The following is a 15,093-nucleotide window of genomic DNA, read 5'->3' on the forward strand; positions in this document are numbered from 1 at the left end:
CGATTTGCGGAGTGAGCAAATAATCTCCACTATTCTCATGCAAGCAAAAAATAAGACCAAAAGTCTAACAGCGGCGTAGCTGGGGCTTGTAAAATATTGTTGCGGGTTCGCCGCCGGCCTTCTCCCCTTATCAAGGGTGGATTAGTCCCCTTGTCTTTGACTGACCAGGTGCGACCCGAGGCCTATGACGTCCCTTCCGGACAGCACGAAATAGGGTATCAGGACCAAATTCGCTATTACCTAAATACTCGTGCTGCCCTGAAGCGAGGAGATAAGCCTCGCACGAACCACGTGTGTTGATACGTCGAGTGGTTGCGTACACGCGATCCGCGCCGTTTAGATGGTGGAACCCGATTCAAGCGGTTTTATTCGTACCACGCTTAGTCAATGGAGAAATCACGGGTACGATCGAATCAGAAAGGAAGAACAGGTTTATTTACACTATCCACAATGATTCAATAGCAGAGACACAGAGCAGCTTATACAGTCTTACTTAATACCCAAGGACACGGGCCCGTCTCACACACACACTCACACGGGGATTGCAGATGGCAGGATGATGTTCACCAGCTCGCCCAGGGATGGCTTCCGTGCAGCTCTCTCTCTGGTCCCCGGCACGTCCCGTGTAGATGGAAGGAGGAGAAGGCAGGAGCTCTCCGCGTGTCGTCTGAATGGAGCGAGTTATCACGGGGCGAATTGGTAGGGAGCGGACTTTGACACGGCTGACGGTTATCCACTTGCGGCTATGGCCGCACTTACTCGCGTGGGTGAAAAGCGCAATATGCGTTACCGGTGCGTCTGGCTGCGCCCGCGTACTTGGCACAGTTCAATGCCTCTTCTTCTCTCTCTCTCTGCGCAAGTCCTTAAACAACGCGCGTATCCTCCACAAGTTCTTTCCAACGCGCTTATCCTCTCCCAACAAGTCCTTAACCAAAAACCCTTCAAGTCCTCTGCTTCAAGTCCTCCCGACAAGTCCCCTCGAGGGCTTTGCTCAGCGGCTTATATAGGCACGCCCCGCGAACCTTCTCGAACTCACCAGACTCGCTTTACTACGCTCTCACGCCATGCCGCCTAGAGCCCTGATTGGCTGGTGGCTCTTACCGTCATCCCCTCCGCCGTTCCCGATCTCAACGCCGCTCACCCCGACCCGCGCTCCTCCTTCTCAGGCCTATCTCGTGTTACTCGACTCATGGTCAGCCGAATGGGGCGCGGGATCAATTACGCCCATAGAGGTAGAATTGCACCCATCCCATATTACGCCCATAGAGGTAGAATTGGAGGTGGGACGCAAAATGAATGGAGGACCTATTCTCACGTCTTTACACAACGTAGGCACTAAGAGGGGAAATGGCCTATTCTTACACATACTAAGACATAACTATACTACAAATGGGCCTTTATGTTGCTTGTGTGACTAACTATGGGGGGGGGGGGGTGGGGGGGCAACCCTTTAACCCTTTAACCCTTTAACCTTTAGTGACTTCAATGTGCCAATCTCAAAACGCAGCAATATTATAAACCACAAACACATATGGTAAGCTTTTTAAATAGTCGCTAATGCTGTTTATAACATGAATCAAAGAAATTTTGAGGAATCCCGATATCCCGAGGTACATTTTACTTGCAGCACTGAGTGAAGATCTACTGTAATCTATGTACCCCACAATGGTTGGAGGTGTGCTCATTTACCAAGCAGCTGGCTAGCACTTGCCAAGCCAGCTGTTCCTTAACGGTTTTGAATGGAATGCTTGCTCAAATGCTTAAACCACTTGGAAATCTCTCCACAAGAAACTTGGTAAATGAAGACACACCCAATGTTCTTGAGACCCTGGCCATAGATCGACTGTAATCTATATACCCCAAAGAGGAATGACCCTTCCTGCCACTCGCGTAGTGAGCGGGTGTCCTTGTAAATTAAAATGTTGGTCTGTGGACTCGGCTATCGTAATGACATCACAGACGTAATGACGTAACGGACACAAAACCGATATATTTTAACTTCCAGTAAGTTTGCAGTCACTACGAAGGGATTAGTGTTGCGATTAGATTTACTATAATATTAACGTTATGTTATCATTATTTCGAAAATGATATTACCATAAAAAACCGAGGCGAGTTCCTTACTTCCTCGGTTGTTAATATTGGTGCCGAACACTACTTATCATTGATCGTGAACCACACACCGCTTCAATCCATTAACTTTCCATTCACGACATTGGGATTAAAGTGTTATGGTTATATTTTCGATATTATTATTATTACGAAAACGATACTACTGAAACGATACACGACTGTATTAAGAAACCTGGGCTTAATTTGTCCAAAGCTGTGTCATAACGATGAGTCATAACGCCTAAGGCCTATACATATTGTATTGTTGGAAGAGCCGTAACGTCTATGCTTTCAATATTTCATGATCATTTTAACAATCGGTTTGATTGTGTTTCACACTGAATGAAAAATGTAAAGGTAGAGCATGGCGATTGTGATTATATGACAGTTTCGACAATATGTTGGGCATGAACGGCATAGGAATCAAAATGGCGGAGTGTAGAGTCAGCCGTTGTACGCCATAATGACATCAGACGTAATCACATCACCCTGTCATGTGACCATATCCTCAGCTCTGATTGGTATACGTTTGAGGGGACATACATAATACATAGATACGGACAGACAAACACTGTTCTGGACGGCTACGCCGTAAATAAAAAACGTATAAAATTACCATGGACAAACAATGTGCATTCCATAATGCTTAATCCCCTGAAATATCTGTGGCTGCACAATGTAAGTGACCACACCTGTAGGATAGGAAAGCACATGGGTGGCTTGGTAACAGGAGTTCATTACTTCTGATAACTAGATGGTATTCATCGAATACTTACACAGTGCAGTCAAATTGGTGTGAGCCAACTCCTGTTTTTGAAGGTTTTTTTTTCTTTGATGCAATATGGCTGCCAGACCACGTGAGCGATGACGTCATAAATTTACATTCTCTCGTATTATTGTTGCGTAGATCACGCTCAATAAATTTCAAACCGATCAGACCAAGTGTTGTCCCTGTCAAATTATGACATCATAATTAAGGCACCAATGATGTTATCGTTAACACCACTTATTCCCCATGAGCAGTTTTTTCAATTTTTTTTTCTATGGAGCGGTTTCAGAGATAGAGGTACAAAAAAATTTTTCCCTTCAATATGGTGCGGTGCCCTTACCATGTGGCCCATGATGTCATAATTATCACTAAAATTCTACAGGCGGAGACGCTCCTATGGTTAAAATTCTGTGTCAATCAGATCAACAATTGCAGAGAAAAAGAATTCATACTGATGGATCTACATTGTACTTGTCGAATTACAACGTCATAATTAAGGTACCGATGACAACATGACATGTACTTGACAACGCACCATGCTTCACTTTTTCCCATGGAGCAGTTTCGGAGATAGAGGTGCAATGTTTTTCAGTTTTTGCAGGATGGCGCCTGTACCACGTGACCAATGACGTCATAATTTATTTTTTTTAATCTGCATGAGTCGCTCCTGTGGTGAAAATTTCCTGCACATCAAACTAACAGTTGCAGAGAATTTTTTTCATACTGATCGGATCGACGTTGTACTTTTATTTTGACGTCATAATGAAGGCACCGATGACATCTTTATTAACATATCTTATTCCCCATGGGGAGTTGCCAAGAAAATGAATTTTAAAAGTGCAGGACACGCACGGACATTCGCCACACGTACGCATTCAACCGATCGCTTAACCCTGATTTTTGCTTTGTAAGCGCAGGGTAATTATCACATTGATCACATTGGGGCTCCCCAAGAAGCATTAGCTAGATTGCATCCTTTAAAGTTTTAAACCAAACGAGGCCTCTGAAGAATACTTAACATTGCAGTTAACAGTGCTGAACCCTCCACCGTGCATTACATTGTTTTGATGTCGTCTTCACAATGGGTTAAACTGCAAAGAACAGTATAAAAGGAGGAACCAAGCAGAGCATGTGATGTGGCCCACTGGCTTTGGGTGATTAAAAAGATATTGAAGAGGTGCCACAAGGCCATAGAGCAAAGTATTATTCAAAAGATAAGCACACTTTGTGGAATGTTCATGGACTCACCTCACCCACTCCCCCCTGACCATGTGTAGACACTAGCCCTTTGAGCTCTGTATATTCCAAAGGGCAGAAGGTGTGTGTGTGTGTGTGTGTCTCTCTGTCTGTCTGTCTATGTGGGTTTCAGAAGGTGGAATGGGAATGGATTCCTCCCAGGTCTCGAAGTATCCACTTTCACCACTTTCATGTGTGTGTATATGTATGTATGTGTGTCTGTCTGTGTCTTGCTTGCACGTGCTGACAGACACACACACACCTGGAATAAGTTAGGATTCCAGAATTGCTGTCTTGTTTTGCACAAGTAACTTCGAACGTCGAAAACCTTTATCTCACAGAATGATTATTGGCAAGTCAGTCGTCTTTGTGTCTTCTAGACTCGATTTGGAACTATTGGCTGTGTCTGAACTTTACTTTTGAGCTGGTGGCGGCATGGATTTTAACTTTGACCAATAGCAGGTGCTGGCTTACTATATAACTCTGAGTGAATGCAGAAAATGTGGTTGGCTGTGTATACAAGTTACAAAGGCAGGTTTCCGATCTTTGACAAAGGCTCTGGTAAAATTATCACCAAGTGAAACGTAAATTCCCCTCGAGGGGTGTTTGGCACTACTTTTTTTTTTTTTTTTTTTTTTTTTTTTTACAGAGGAGAACCTTTGAACGGATTTCGTACTTCTGAATCAGGCACTTGTTTTTGGATTATGTGCGCACACTTTTAAGTTTTGCGAGAGATTGTCTGCAGTGCAGGTGCAGATTTGTTGACGAAACACGGTTTTTGGGGGTTTTTTTGAGAACAAATTATACTTTGTTTCTCAGATAAGTAAACAATTTGTGTTATGGTTGTACTGTCGTGGTGTTTTAAAGATAATATCAAGTGCAAATGTGGGCATCTGTTGAACCTGGCTAGTTATTGGTCAATGGAAAACTAGTCTTTGTAAAGACGAGTCGGTTTGTGTTGGCACAAAATTAGGACTACTGTTTTAATTTTCTCAACCGACTGTAAAGAGGTATCCTAACCCATGTGGCATAAGGTGAAGCAATACTTTGGGCCTGAGCCTTTCAAAGCAGGTGAGAGAGGTAGGGGGTGGGAGAAGGGCGGGTGGTGGGGGGAGGGGGGGTGTCTCATTCCCAAAGTGTCACTTCACCCTCTTTCCCATGGTGGTTAGCTTGCCTCTCGCAGCACTTGGTTGAGAAAATTCATTGTACTTCATTTGCCTCGCCTGTCCCAAAGGAATGGGAGAGGGTGTGGGTGTGTGCATGTGCTAGTTATCACACGTGCCATCTTTAAAACAGCTCTGCTGGGTGGACTCCATTAATATTGCTCCCCAGGTGACCTTGTGCCCAATTTGTGAATGTTGTCTGATTTAACCGCAACAATTTTGCATCTAATTCTGTACCTTGAATGTGGATTATGTCGAAATTATCCGGTTCCATTATTGTGTGTTTGCCCATACCGCACATGGTTTAAGGTCTGCTGCAAGGCCTACAGGCTCAACATACTGGCGCACACAACTGTCGTTGGGCACTGTTCGACAAATTTGTCTTTACAACCACAAAATATTATATCTAATTTAACCACAAGTTCATTTTGTACCCTTGAATGTGCATCATGTCCAAGTGAGATGGATCCTAATACCCTGTGTCTGCCTGCGTGTTGTCAAGGGGCACACTTTTTAAGCTCTATGCTTGTAAAGGTTTGAGATGTGTATGTTGCTAATTTAACATATATATTTTAAGTGTTATGATTGGACAAGTAAATAATTATATATTAACTATTACTGATGTATTTTTCATAATGTATGTATTAGGGTGGCACTAAAAACCGAATGTTTCATAATTTTAGGTCTTATGGTCTGGTTTTGTTTGATCCCATGAGAAAACACTTGGTAAATTTTCAGTGATCAAATCATATTTAGAGGTTGCTCATGGCCTCTAAAGTTTCTCTACTGGCGTGGTCAACCCAACACGCGCGGTCCAACTCACTCGGCCACCGCGCTCCAAAATAATAATAATAATAATAATTTATAATAATAATAATAATAACAGTAATAATAATAGGGTACGTTTTTGTTTTTCTTTCATCTTAACCCATTAAAGCCCACTGGCAACAATAGTTGCCAGTGATTTATGTTCATTATTTTTGAAGTTTATGAATTATTAATGATCAGATTATATTTGTCTATGTTGCAGTTTGTTATGTAATATGTATGGACATAATGTAATTATAATATTATTATGTAATTTTATGTCATTATACAATTTTGTATTGCATGCTCACCACAACAAGCCATGTTGCGGTGAGCAACCCCTAAATATTATACAATTTGCATAAAAATTTACGTGTGTGATTTCTTCAATAAAGCGAACCACTTTGAATGGTAAGACCATAATTTTCATGTTTGAAATTTTACCCCTATTTTAGTGTCACCTTAGTATGTATAAACCACCGTTTAGAGGCCATTTTTCCCCGCAAAGCGGGGGTTGGCCTTTTCGGGGACCGTGGTAGTTGTTGTTTTTTGGTCCCCTTTTTGAAGCAATGTTTTACGGCCGGATGCCCTTCCTGACGCCAACCCTTTTTGCCGCCTTCAACGACAAACAGGGAATTACCAGTGAACTGGTACTCAATTAGCCGACCTCGGAAGGATGACAGGCTGAGTCAACCCCCCTGGCATTAATTCGGCGATCGACCGAGATTCGAACCCAGGATCCTAGGATCCTAAGCCGGCACCCTAGCCGCTAGCCCAACACCAGGGATGACACCTTAGTATGTATGGATGTCGAAATTTATTGCGTGACTTTGTCAGCCTCAAGTGTTCCTGAAGGAACATGAAAAGCTATTGTAACAGTGCTGTGCATCAGTGAGTCCGCACTGGGTCGCAGATATACTGTAATCTATGCACACCCCAGCGAGGCTTTGCGAAAGGCTGTCTTTTTAATACCTGTTGGGGTCAGCATAGCCTTAAAAGAAAGATGCGGATTTGGTTTCTTGCTCCCAGCAGCACTGCAAAGCTCGGAACAGTAAATTTCCAAACAGCCGATGAGAAATTAGGAAAGCAAAACACTTGATGATTTGAAAGCCGCAATTGGTGGGTCATAGATAAACAGCTCCAAGATGAATAAGAACGAGTGTTAAAATAATAATAATCAGTGCTAAAATGAATAAGAAGTCATCGGGAGATTCCTTTGGACAGACATTTTGAGATGGACAGTACAGAAAAAGCTTTTCTGGCCTGGTAGCTGCTGTCAAGTGGTGTCGTGAAATGGCATTTGATTTAAAACGATCCTCACCCATTTCTACTTGTACTACACCTCCATGCTCGTTTAAAATGATGTGCAACTTTTTATTTAACTACAATATTTTTTATTATGGGTCCATTTTGCTTGATTTTGTCTAAATTCATACATTAGTTGTTGATCAAGTGCTCGATTCAAGTACCTTGCCTCTGGATGACAGCTGACATAAGAACACCGAGATTGTTAGTCACTCGGCTGAGAACTGAAGCTGGGGTGTATTTGTGTGTCTGATTTCCCGTCTGATGTTATTTTTGAACCCCTGCAGTCTGTGTGGGTTGTTTTCGGAGGCTTTAGCTTTGAGGGGCCTCCATATGTCGTAGTCGGGAGTAGAGAGGTCCAGGCATTAGGTAGGCCGTGATTTGCCCATCTATCTTTTCTTTCTCCACTCTTATATCTTTCAGTCTGGTGCTGCAGTAACTGCATCTCGTATGAATGTAGTTTCAGATCCTTTAACCATTAATCCTCGACATCATCCTTGAGCTAGATTTTTCAATTTGGTCTTTAACATTTCCAGTGTGTCTGTACATTTGATGGTTTTGTATTGTAGAACTCTTGCATTTGAATAGACCACTACAAAACCATGCTCTTTTGGTGACTTGAAAGTAGAGGATCGCAGTAGTAAAATAATGACAGTCGTCTGAAAAGTTGCACATCATTTTGGACCGCCCAGTATAACCTTTTGTGTAACGACGAGGGGGTTGATTGCCATGGCACGAGGCAAATGTTTTTTGTTGTGGAACGTTGTTTGATCCGAGTTGTAATTCATCCTGTTTTGTCCTGATAGGAGGATTTTTATAGAACATTATTCAATCACTGAACCTTTGTGTGGGTGTAACTCTTCAGGCCACAGTTTGATGTCATGGTGATGCTTTTTCTTTCTTTTTTGTCAGACTAATGCTGAACGTTTAAAAATAATGTTGTTGATGCTGAATCATCTGTGACCACATTCTTCCAAAAATATATATTTTGTTGATGTACTTGCCATACTCTTGCTTCACATTGGAAAGGGGTGGTTATCAGAGTAGTCTTATAATGACTTTCGAATTGCGTTGCAACTGGAGTATTTGGTCTAACATGCGTGGATCATCCTTGAACTAGTTCGTAAAATGCATCAAGTGATGATGTGCCAATTTGTTTTTCATTTGTTTTTGGACTGCAAAAGTGATCCAAAAGCATGTGCAAGAGCTCAAACCACAATATTTATTAATTATAATATTCTGTATAGTATTTACCTCTGCCACCGAAGGTGGATGGAGGTTGTTTTCACCCCTGTCTGTCTGTGAGCAGGATATCTCAAAAGGTTATGGACGGATTCCAACGAAACTTTGTGGACATGTTTTATATGTGACCAGGAAGAATGGATTAGATGTTGGTGAAGTTCCGGATCTGGATCCATTTTATAATTTAAAGTGATTTTTCACCATTGAGAGACGGAGCCATAAATGATACATAGCAGGGCATGTCAAAACGTTGTGGACGAGTTGTGACAAAACTTTGAGTTCGGTAGGTGACAAAAACAAGCCAATTATATTTTGGTTCAAGTCCGAATGCAGATCCGGCCTATCAGTGGGATGTAAGCTGTGGGATCAACCTGGCAGTGGTTGCAGAATAATTTGAAAGTGGTTTTTCTCACTGATATGTTAAGCAAGGACGTGCTTGCTTTTTGTTTAAAACTCGGGTCCTCAAAAGGAACAGTAGAAAGTAACAAAACAAGAAGACGTCATGCAAAGCATGATACTTGCAAAATCCAACCCCCTCCCCCCTACCTCCTCTCCCCCGAAAAAAGAGGTTGCAATTGATCTCGCAAATTGTCCATTTCATCAAGATCCAAATTGACGATCTTGATTAAAGCTCGGGTCAATAGGATGAAAAGTGACGATTTTAGAAGTTTGACCTAGAGTTGACCTTTGACCTTTTGACCTCAAACAGTTGGTTTCCCAATTCAGTGAGGCAATATGCAAATGCTGTTCCATTTTCAAGTCAATCGGATGAAAAATGATGGTATCTCAGATGGAAATTGATTTTGGAAGTTTGACCTTGAGTTGACCTTTTGACCTCAAAAATAGTTGGCTGCCCAATTCAGTGAGGCAATATGCAAATGCTGTTGCATTTTCAAGTCAATCGGATGAAAAATGATGGTATTTCAGATGGAAATTGAATTTGGAAGTTTGACATTGAGTTGACCTTTGACCTTTTGACCTCAAAAATAGTTGGTTTCCCAATATAGTGACTCGATATGCAAATGCTGTTCAATTTTAAAGTCAATCGGATTTAAAATGGCGATTTTAGAAACTTGACCTCCAGATGACCTTTGATCTCAATCAATCGGCTTCTCAATTGTGACAACCTCTACAACTTGGTGAAGTTTCATGACAATCGGTTTAGAATTGTGACCTGTAGGCCGGTGACAAACAGACAGAATAACAAATGCAATGACCAATATATACACAAAGAATTAAGTTAAGCACCCCCCCCCCCCCCGTTTTTTTACAACCTCGCACATTACAAGTTTGTTGTCGTCAAAACAGTGTAATATACCCATGATATTGCTATATTTTCTGGAGAAGTGATATTATGGTCACATAAAAACATAACAATCATGCCGTTTTCAATATTTTATTCTGAATAATTTAAGGTGAAATGTTTTGGGAATTTTAGGCATATTTTCACCTCAATTTAAGTATGGAGCTATAGGTCCATCACGGACAGTGTGGATGACGTTTATGTTTTCTAACGTACAGTCATTGTTCTGAGAAGACCTCTAGCGATCTTTGCGTCAATAACGTGTGTAGGACCCACGTGATCGGATCACTGACTCAACCAATCACTTTTTTTCACTTTGATCACTCAATTTCATCAATGGATAATTGCTAATGTCATACCAATCATTATTTGATCTCACATACCTTAGAATATATGCCAATGTATACATATACACAAAGAATATATATTAGGGGGTGCTTACCTTAATTCGTTGTGTAGGGGTGCTTAACTTAATTCTTTGTGTATACTTAAAATCTTCGATTTTGCAAGTAAAATTTTTTTGGGGAAGAAAAAGCATGATAAAATGTGGCGAAGAAGAACGCGCACGTGAATTCCTGATGGGGAGATAGTGAAGTGGAGCATATGTAAAATGTTTAAATACAGTAGTTTTAAATGAAGAATCGTTTACAAACTTTACTTTCAAGGAAGATTTAGTTTGGAGTTATTGATAAAAAGAGAGAAATACAGGAAGTATTTAGCGAGCTACCACCTGTGGCTGTGTCCCTCAATGCTGATTATAGAGTTTCCTCATTTCAGTGAACACAACAATGGAGGTTAAGAAGCAGAAGGTTGATGCTGAGAACTGTTCAACATGGAGTGGGGGAAGTTTATTCGTGGAGTATTACCGGCAATGTTCTTTGCCTGGTCTGCAAGGAGACAGTGGCGTTGCCAAAGAAGGGAAATGTGGAGCCCCACTATCTGCATGTCATTGTTCCAAGTACGACAACGTCATGGGGGGACACGCACGCAAGCAGATGTCACAACTGAAGACCCCCTCAGAATCAACTTCTTTTATTGAAGGTGTAGTCTGTAGATGTAATGATGGCACCTGATCATCTGCAGATGCAGCTAGTTGAACTGCATCAAGTATGGATCTGAAGGGACAGTTTCAGATAGTCTGGTCAATTCTGTATTTCTACCAGAAGTTGCCTGCCTCGTCCTTTTCTGAGCTTTGCAATCACGCATGCAAATGAATCGGCCTTTTTGGCAGTACATACATCTGTGAGGCACCATTCTCTCGTATAAAGTTTGCCAAGAACAAATACCGCTCCCGCCTCACAGACCCTCACCCTGAACAGTCTCCGCCTGGGTAACTCTCGGTTCGGGCCCCGTGTTTACAAGGTCACGGATGAGCAAAGGCGACTGCACTGATCACATACACCGCACTACCCTGACTGTTCATAGTTCGCCTTGCGATAATTATAACAGTATTTTGATAAACTATTTATATTTTGATAATCGATAAACTTTTATGCCAGAACCTGGTTTTATAGCCTGGTGTTGGCTTAGCGGTTAGGGTACCGGCTTGGGATCCTTGGACCCTGGGTTCGAATCCCGGTCGATCGCTGAATTAACGCCAGGGGGGTTGACTCAGCCTGTCATCCTTCCGAGGTCGGCAAATTGAGTACCAGCTTGCTGGGATGAATGATCACGGTGTGTACCCCGATTTAGAATAGGTACACCGTATCCCTGCGCATCTTAAGAGGCGACCAAGGGTTGGCGTCAGGAAGGGCATCCGGCCATAAAAACATTGCCTCAAACAGGGAACCATGATTGTCATGGGGCCCGCAAGGCTAACCCCCGCCCTAGCAGGGAAAATGGCCTTAAAACGATCATTCATTCATTCATTCATATTTTAAGGGGTTTAATATGTCCAAAGGATGTAGCTTTTTACTTGTTTAAAATGTCTTTGGTTGTGTGGACCCACAAGATGGTAAGGAATTTGGCTCTGGCCCACGATCAAAAATATTTGAGGACCCCTGGTTTAAAATGACGAGTTTCCACTGTACAGGCTAGCTGGTTGTATTGAATGGTTTCCTTACTTCTTTTGACAGTGATGGGAGGAAAGTCCGTATGTAGTCTTGGCTTCTGATTCGGAGGAAAATTCTCAGCATGCCCAGTCGGGTCCTACAGTGCAAACTGGTTATAAGTCATGAAAGCAGTCGAGCATAATTGTGCTTGCATTGTAACTCTCCTCCTCCCTTGCCTCTCTGCAGACCTTGAAGAATTCCCAGAGCTTGTGTTCCCTCGATGATGACGAATCTCCAAGGAACAGGCTTGAGACCATCGTGTCTCCAGGTGGAACGTGCTCCTTCTCGGCAGGTCGTGGAGACGCCGGACGTATTACAGTCTGCAGCTCATCAACAGAGGAGGGTGAAGAGGGAGAAGACGATGACGAAGACGATGATGATCACGATCATGATCCATGCAATGAGATTTTTCAGTTGGACTGTCAGGGCCTGGATGTGGATGAGATTGAGAGGAATTGAGTTTTGTGTGAACCTGCTGTGGAATCCCAGCAAACTTCAACCCCATTTCCCCCCTCTGCCGCTTGCCCAAGCATCCTTGGTCTGTGGAGGCTGCAGAGTTTTTGTGTGGCCCGAAGAACCAAGCTGCCTCCCCACCATGGGGTGGTGTGTGGTGCTTGGTTATCTCTGGCTGGCCCAGCAAAGATCTGGTGATGCACCAATATTATGCCCACATTCCTCGTGGTTATTATTCCCTCCCCTCCTTTTTTCTTAAAATAAACAGCTGGGCACACACTTGGAATTGCCAGTATTGGTTAACCACCGTGCAGATCTCCAGCGATTTTTGTCACATGTGGGATGTAGGGGAAATAATTAAATTACACTAAGTTTGAGGGATTTTCTTCATCGGATTGTTAGAGACATCTTGATTTATCCCCATTTTGAACCTTCAGCTGCTTGTACGAAATGTGTCGGTTTGCTTCTCGAGTCTGGAGATACTTTTTATTTTATTAACCTTCCCTGTGGTTCCATCATGAACATGCTAACTTATGTGAAGACGAAGCACTTAGCGACCCTTTTCTGTGGAACGAAATGCTTCCTGTGTACTCTGCCCAGCCAATGAGCCCATAATCATTTTGTTTTTTTGGGGTGGGCTGATCCCATAACTTAATAGGTGTGCAACCTTTTTATTTTATTTTTTGCCTGTTAATTACATCGAGTAAACCCACAGGTCTATATCCCATCCTCCATGTGCTGCCCCAACCCCCCTGTACCCCTAAGCTATGTACCTGTGCATAGTTTTCTGCCCATTCCTTTGTCTGGATGTTGTTTGGACGTTTGCGCTGTTTTAGATGAAGCCGTGTTTATCAGGCGTTTTTGCTGTTGTAATGTTGCTTTTCACCTATGTAGACGAGCCTTTGTGGTGAAGCAAGTACGCGTTGTCGCTCCCAAGTGTCGTGTGCGGTCGGCTTGACGCAGTCTGCTGAAGTAGGGTTTGGCAGTAAAAGTTTACGCACCTTAAATGCACCCTAGTGCCTCTCGCGTGAGTGCAGCAAGTTTGTGCTTTTGTGACATCATTCGATGTTAGTTTGAAATCATTACACGTTTGAGTGTTTCTGGTCGTGGCATTTATCGCATCTTTCATAATCCAGCACGAGTGTTCAAAATAGCTTTTTGACCTTTGTTGAACAACACCCGAGTTCAATGTACATCCAGACAGACTCACAAAGGCAATCGACTTGCAGACATTGGCGTGGCTTTTTCAGACCATGGTGATCTGTTGCCAGCTCATGATCGGGGATGTTTGGAAAGGTTGCCCTTGGTTGAAATTTTTGCTCTTTATGCCCACATCCCTCCTCCCACATCCCCACCCCCTCTTCCTCCTCCCACCTCCTCCACCCCCTCCTCCTCTGCCTCCCTCCCCCACCCCGTCCTCATCCTCCCTCCTCATCCTCCCTCCTCATCCTCCTCCTTCCTCCTCCTCCACCCACCTCCCCACCCCTCCTCCTCCTCCTCCTCCTCCTTCTCCTCCTCCCACCTCCCCAACCACCTCTCAGAACTCAGGTTCCATTGCGTTGATGATTTGATTTTTTTTTTTTTTTTTTTCCAGGAAGATGAGATCTCGATCCTTGTTTACAATACTTTAAATACACTTAGTTTGCACAGGTGCATGGTCTCCCAGAATCCCGCTGGGAAAGGCTAACTACAAAGGTAAAGGTGTACATTTGTAACGTTCGTTTCCTTTTGACTGTTAACATGTTTTAACCTATCTCATTATTTTTACTCACCCCTGGGTGCCTCTGCTATATCTTTTGTAAAGCAGCAGCTCAGATATTTTCTTGTAAAGAAAAGTATTTTCTAATGTACTTTGTACATTGTCCCAGTTGTAAGAGTAGGTTTGTTTTACGTGCAAGTTTGTAATTGTGATGTTATATTTTGTTCACAGCCCACATGTACAATGAGCAAAGGCTGATTCTTTTTTTTTTCTCTTTTTTTCTTTTTGAATATGTTGGCATTGAAATGTTTAGCAGGGAACGTGATTGAATCGGTGGTCTTTCGCAGCAGGCCTTGTTATAATGTGAACACAATGGTCGGCCGATTATGGACAAGGCGTTATTTTATTTTTATTTTTTATTTTTTCTTTGTAGTGGATGGATGTGGATGGGTGAGTCGAGAGTTTGAGCTTTTTTTGCAAATAAACATGGCAAAAGCCCATGTTACATCTGTGTATAAATTTCTCTTTTCTGATTGTTGAGCATACCAACATTTCCATCACCACGCTAATGATCGCTTGCCTAGTGACTGTTGCGAACAATAATGTTACTGCAATTAGCCACAGGCGATTTTATTGTCATATTTTAGCAAACTTTTCTTTGATAGTTTGTGCAACTTTTGAGCAGGGGTGCTCATTACCTCTGCCACGAAAGGTGGATGGAGGTTGTTTTCACCCCTGTCTGTCTGTTTGTCTGTCCGTTTGTGAACAAAATATCTCAAAGTTGTGGATGGATTCGGACGAAATTTGGCAGAGATGTAGCGTATGTGACAAGGACGAAATGATTAGATTTTGGTGAAGATCCGGAACCATATCCGGCTACTAGAATTTTAAAAGTGATTCTTCACCATTGGGAGATAGGGCCAAAAACGATACATAGCAGGATGTCTTAAAAA

At 42.6% G+C, this 15,093-nt stretch overlaps 1 protein-coding gene across 2 annotated transcripts in view; it reads left to right on the forward strand.

Annotated features, from left to right (window-relative positions):
* FAM53A (family with sequence similarity 53 member A) overlaps positions 1 to 14,645 on the forward strand; it is a 157,092-nt gene extending 142,447 nt beyond the window's left edge. For both annotated transcript variants that reach the window (XM_068106039.2, XM_078772382.1), the window contains one exon: positions 12,175 to 14,645. In XM_068106039.2, coding sequence (XP_067962140.1) covers positions 12,175 to 12,447 — 273 coding nt within the window. In that variant the 3' untranslated portion in view covers positions 12,448 to 14,645. The remainder of the gene's footprint in view (positions 1 to 12,174) is intronic.
* The last annotated feature ends 448 nt before the right edge of the window (positions 14,646 to 15,093 follow it).

The sequence above is a fragment of the Myxine glutinosa genome, chromosome 2 (assembly GCF_964187855.1).
Source record: "Myxine glutinosa chromosome 2, kmMyxGlut1.1, whole genome shotgun sequence".
Lineage (NCBI taxonomy): Eukaryota > Metazoa > Chordata > Myxini > Myxiniformes > Myxinidae > Myxine > Myxine glutinosa.